The sequence below is a fragment of the Trichechus manatus genome, unplaced genomic scaffold (assembly GCF_000243295.1).
Source record: "Trichechus manatus latirostris isolate Lorelei unplaced genomic scaffold, TriManLat1.0 scaffold00045, whole genome shotgun sequence".
In the NCBI taxonomy this organism is placed as follows: domain Eukaryota; kingdom Metazoa; phylum Chordata; class Mammalia; order Sirenia; family Trichechidae; genus Trichechus; species Trichechus manatus.
Window position 1 is genome coordinate 12,014,924 of NW_004443981.1, and position 5,547 is coordinate 12,020,470.

The window sequence follows — 5,547 nt, forward strand, 5'->3', positions numbered from 1 at the left end:
GTGAGGGAGGGAGTGAAGCTGGGTGAGGGGCGGTGAGGGAGGGAGTGAAGCCGGGTGAGGGGCAGTGAGGGAAGGAGATGAGGTGGGAGTGCTCTCAGGTGGAGGGGCAGCATGGCAAAGGCGCTTGAGCACAGGGACATGAGGCACAAAGGATCTCACAGATGGCCAGAGTGCAGAGAAGGGAGAACCAGGGAGGTGAGGGGCGATGCAAGACACACTTGTGTGTAGGAACAGTGCAGAGAACGGACAGAGTGGGAGCAGGGGGTCTGGGGGGAGAGGTGATGGCAGTGGGCAGCATTCTTAGGCAGGGTGCCTGTAACAGCTGGGGCTCGGGTTTCTCCTCAGTTAAATAGGGTAATAGTCACCTGCTCATTTCACGGGATGTGTGAGAGAATTAGGCAAGACAAAGGCTGTGACAGCACTGTGTATGTGATAAAGCTTGGTACCTATTTATCAAGCCTGACATTTTCCAGAAAACCTTCTCCTCCTTCCCCTTTCACACGCTAAGTTCCTTTCCATGTCAGACAGAAGCTTAGCCAACGCCTTCTCTGGGAAGCCTCCTCCTCCACGGGCCTTTGGCACCCTGCACGCGGCTTGGTCACAATGTGTACTAAGTGGTAGGACAAGTGTCACTTCGTCTGTCTTTTTCACTGGACAGTGAGCTCCTTGGGGGCAGGACTGTGTCTGCCTTGTCCATCTCGTGTCCCCGGCCCCTAGCACAGTGCCGGACACAGGGGCCACACCAAGCTGAGTCAACCCTTCAACCCTCTGCTCTTCTCCCTTGTCCCCTCCCCTTGCTCTGACGTGACTGTCACATTTTGGATACCATCGCAATCAGCAGCTCTTCACAGAGGGCTGGCATGCCCCTGGACACCTGGCTGTCCACTGGGCAGAGGTGGCATGGGACTAGGCCCCAGAGGAGGTGGGCGCTCTCACCTGTGGCTGAGGTTCTCCGCTCTAGAGACTCCTGGCGTTGCTGCTGCTGCTGCTCCATCACTTGTCTGAAAGAGAACGTCCACAGAGCTCATCCGAGTTCTTGTGAGCTCGAGAACAATGCGGCTCTGTTCCCAGCCCAAGCTGCAGAGTCAGGTTTCAGCAGTGCCCATGAGCCTGCTGTGTGTATTGGGCTGGGTGACCCCGGCAGGGCCCGTCCACCCCACCTTGGCCCCAACTGTCAGAGCTTGCTGACCCCCCAAGGGGACATGACTGGCTCAACAGTGAGTGCTGGCAGTGTCCTGATTTTCAGCGCAAACCTGGACAGGGAGGCTCTCAGAGAAGGTTCCGGCAACCATCTGGCCAGTGTGATTTCACTTACTAACGTGGCCAAGCTTTCCCAGGCTTGACGGGCTTGCCCGGCTTTGTGAGGCTGTGGCCTCGGCGGCCCCAGGCACACCGGTTCTCACTGCACCTGGCTAAGTTCCCCGGGACAATTCAGGCACTGCTGTTGTAGGAGAAATGGACACCAGGGTTGCATGTCCTCATTCCTGCTGCCACAGACCCCGCTGCAGACTGCCTTCATCCAGAGGCTCACGTGGTGCACTGAGCACAAAGCTACACGTTCCTTGGTGGGTGCTCACGGCCTGAGTGGCTTTGGGACGCTCAAAGGTGAGGCCATCACCCACAAGTATGTCCACAGAATCTGGGGGCCAGGACGCCGGGGCAAGAGGAGACATAAGAAACCACCTAGACCAGGGATGGCAGTAGGCTTCACCTGGTGGGGAGCCAGCTCTAATGCCCGCTGGTGGAGCTCGGGTTCAGGAGCGTCTGAGGCTGGATCTGGGCTCAGTGGAGAGCAGGCTGGAGGCCGGCAGTAATGGCCACCATAGTGGAGAGGGTGGCCAGGAAGCACGGGGCTCATCGGCCACCATCTCTACCCTTGAGTTACAGCAAGCCGTTTCTCTGGTACCTGGCCCTGTGTCTGCATGCAGTTGCTCAGTAAGTGCCTCGTGGAGTCGCTCTGATCTTAGAGCTAGGGAAAATGGGACCCAAAGTTGACTGCAGAGCATTTAGGGGCAGCCAGCTTTCCTGTGCCAGTTCTGGGGTTAATGGCTTTGTGACCAGGGCAAGCCCTTTTCCTCGCTGGCCTCAGTTTCTTCTCTGTAAGGTCAGCACAGCAATGTCTGTTTCCCAGGGTTCTGTGAGGATGATGCTGATACAGCAGCATCTGTGTTAGCTTCTCCCTCCAAACTGCCGAAACAGCACCCAAAACTTCGACCTCCTCAAAAGGATGCATATACTTGGGAACCCACAGCAAAATGAGAACATTTGATCAGCACTGATGATGCTGTTTGCGTGAGAGGTGGAGGCTTCTGTGCGTGGAGTCACTCACTCGCTGTGTGACCCCAAGTGAGTCACAGCTCCCTGGCCTCCTGGGTGAATGAGCCGTCCTGGGACCGAGGGTCCCTGCCTTCACTACTTGTGACTCCTGCAGTTCACAGGCTGACCACCAGGGGCCGCTCAGTCCATGGAAAGACCCTGCAGGCAAAACTGACCTGCACTCTGCAGCCAGCTACCTGGGAAACTAGGGCTGTGAGCTAAAGTAATGCAGTGTGGATGTTTGACCAGTTCTGAGAGAACAACTGAAGCTCTCCTGAGCACCCATCTGCCGCCGGACATTTACAGCTGAGGCCTGGTGGGCGCCCTGCTCTGGGTGAGGGTGGCCCTGGGCCTGATGAAGATAGACAAAGTCAGACTTGAGGTCAGTCCTGGGCCTGCCTCTAACTCCCTGGTTGCTTTGGGCAAGTCATTTCCATTCTCTGAGCCTCAGTTGCTCATTTGAGAAACAGAGACGGTAATAACATCCCCTAAGGGTTAGGGTGCGGGTCAAAATGAGACAAAGCGGGTAAAAGTCCCTTTGTCAGTTGTAAAGCTCTGTATTCCTATGGGGTCAGTACACACATGTAAATGACTAAGAGTGGATCCCTTGCACTTGTAAGCACCCTAGAAAGCATATTCCCACCCATTGCCTCATTTGCTTGAGGTGGGCAGAACAAGGGTTAACACTTCTTTAAAATGGGGAAACTGAGGTCTAGAGCGGTAACGGTCATGAAGTCCAATATGGGAGCTAGAAGGGGCCTGAGGAGATCATTTCTCAGACTGTGAAAGTGCAGCTGGAGAAGTCTGGGGAGATGGCCCCAGGGCAGGCGTGGGGCAGGGTCTGCTCTCTCTGGCTCTACCAGGCTCCAGCCACAGAGCCCTGGAGCTTTGCTCCTGCTTTCTAGAACACGCGGTCAGGGTGGACTGGCTGGTGCCTGGTGTCCCTCGGCACAGCTCCACCGACTCATCAGACGAGGTGGAGACCCTCCCTGCAGATGGCAGGCCGGGTTCAAGCCCTGACCTGCCACTTCCGGGTGATGTGACCTGGGGAGACCCCCTCTCTGAGCTTCATGACCACAGCCTAGAAGCTCCTCAGCCTTCAGACCACGCCCCATGGGATGCTCCTCCACAGGCTGGGCCCATGATGACGGGGGCACTGCCCTGGCCACATTGTAAGAGTAGCTGTAGGTCACAGAGCGCACTCAGGGCCTCCACCTGGGAGGTGAGTGGGCAGGGGCTCCCTAGAGGGGCCATGTCACCTGCCCCAGGCACCCAGAGCAGCAGTGGCAGGAGCAGGACAGAAGGAGAGAAGAGGCAGCACAGGTGGCGGTGAGGACCAGGGCTCGGAGTTGGCAGACCCAGGCCAGCTTGTCCCTGCCCAGCTCCAGCAGGGTGGCCTCGGTACATGACTGACCCACATCATATGTACGGGGAACTGATAGACTCGGGAGGGTAAATGAAATAGTGTGTGAGCAGCACTCAGGGCACTGCTGGCTGATCGCAGGATTTGGTACCAGAAGTGAACAGCACGGACGTTCACAGTCATTCCTGGCCTTGACTTCCGGGAGAAACGGCAGTGAGCCTGCTCCCCCAGCCCCAGTCTGTGTCTCGGGCAGCCCTGGCCCTCCATGGCCCTTGCTTCCTGAGGGGGCCCTGGCCAGTGGGGAGGCTGCCACGCTAGCCTGCCAGGTGGGGTGTCTGTTACCTTCTCTGCATGTCCATCTCGTCGGGAGAGGGGCCATTCTGCGCCTGTCGCTGGGCGGAGGGGCCTGTGGACAGAGAAGCAGGGTGGTCAGTGGAGGGAAGCCAGGCCTTGGACAGATGTACCTGTGACTGTGTCCATCACTGTTCCCCTGTCACAGGAGAGTCATCTCGGACCTTCTCTAAAGGCTGATCCTCACTGTGCAAACCCACCCTGTCTCTCCCTTTCTTACGGCTCTTCCCTCTGAGCCACTGAACACGATCACGCTTCACGTGGTTAAAACCATCCCTTCTCAAACTCCACTTGCTCTTTCTGCTTTCTCACCTGCGGTGTCTCCTCAACCCTCTGAAATGTGGCTTCTGACCTTGCCGTACCCCTTAACCTTCTGCAGCACCCTGGCTAGAGGACCCTGGCCAGTCCCCTCCCTTGGGCTGAGGTCTTGTGAGGCCTGTGGTTCGCTGGTGCTGAAAGGCCTTTCCGAGCCTGCCGGACTGGCCTTGCCTAGGCTGCTCTCACTGTCCCCACTCCTCCGCTCGCCCCCTGCCCCAACGGCAGCCAGCTGTGGACACAGTGGTCTGTTGTGGCCAAGTGCTCCATGCCTCGTTCTGCCTGCTGGACTGGGCTTCCCCCATACCCTCAGCCAACCCATTCCTCCTGAGGGTGGGTGCCCCATAGGAGCCCCCGTCCCTGCATGGAAGACGTATTTCAAAATGAAGCAGCTGGAATTTTAGGTACTACAGAGCAGGGCAAGATAACGTTCGGTGGCATGAGGCCTTCCACTCTTCTTAAATGAAAAAAAGTTAGATTTTTTGAGCTACAAGGACCCATAACACTATTAAGTTCAGTCCCGTCGTTTTACAGAAGGGACCAGAGACCCAGCGAGATGAACGGTCTAGTGGCACCCAGGGTATCTGCAGCTGCGGTGGGGGGGTTCCTACTGTCTCTTACCCCTGCAGGTGGCTTATCCTGCCCCCTGGCCACAGCTGCCCCAGTAGGGCAGGGAAGATGGAAGAGGAAGAGGCTCTTTTCTCCAGAACCATCTCCGAGCCCTGGGGAGGCCCGGGCAGCAGCCTGCGTGTGGGGAAATCTCAGCAGAGCAGGCTTCCTGGGCCCCGAATAATCAGACACCTGTCTGTCCTGGTCTGCCGTGGGCTCAGACCTCCTGCGTGACGAAATGAGATGCTGGGGTGGAGCAGCCTGGTGTCTTCTGTGCCACAGTGGAGTATCTCGGAGCCACACCTTGGGTGAGGGAGAGGGTGGGGTCGCAGCTCCTCCTCCTCCCCTCCCACGGCTCCTTAGTCACCGAGTCCCACTGATGCTGCGTCTGAACGTCTCCATTCCACACAGCTGCCTCAGCATCACTCCTGGACCCATGGGCTCTGCCTCCACCCCCACACCCCGACACCCACTCATCTTCCACACGTAGCCCAAGTGAGCTCCTGAAAACAGGCTGGGTGCAAGCACCTTGAGTAACACTCAGGTTCTTCAGGCTTTGGTCCAGCCCAGCCCCCAGCTCCACCGCCCCCAGA

The 5,547-nt window shown here is 57.7% G+C and overlaps 1 protein-coding gene across 3 annotated transcripts in view; it reads right to left on the reverse strand.

Moving 5' to 3' along the window:
* The window catches only part of EVL (Enah/Vasp-like), an 89,629-nt gene that overhangs the window by 15,707 nt on the left and 68,375 nt on the right, over positions 1 to 5,547 (reverse strand). For all 3 annotated transcript variants that reach the window (XM_023731791.1, XM_012555656.2, XM_023731790.1), the window contains exons 4-5: positions 4,022 to 4,085; positions 937 to 1,001 (exon numbers count right to left, since the gene is read on the reverse strand). In XM_023731791.1, the coding sequence (XP_023587559.1) occupies positions 937 to 1,001; positions 4,022 to 4,085 (129 nt within the window). The remainder of the gene's footprint in view (positions 1 to 936; positions 1,002 to 4,021; positions 4,086 to 5,547) is intronic.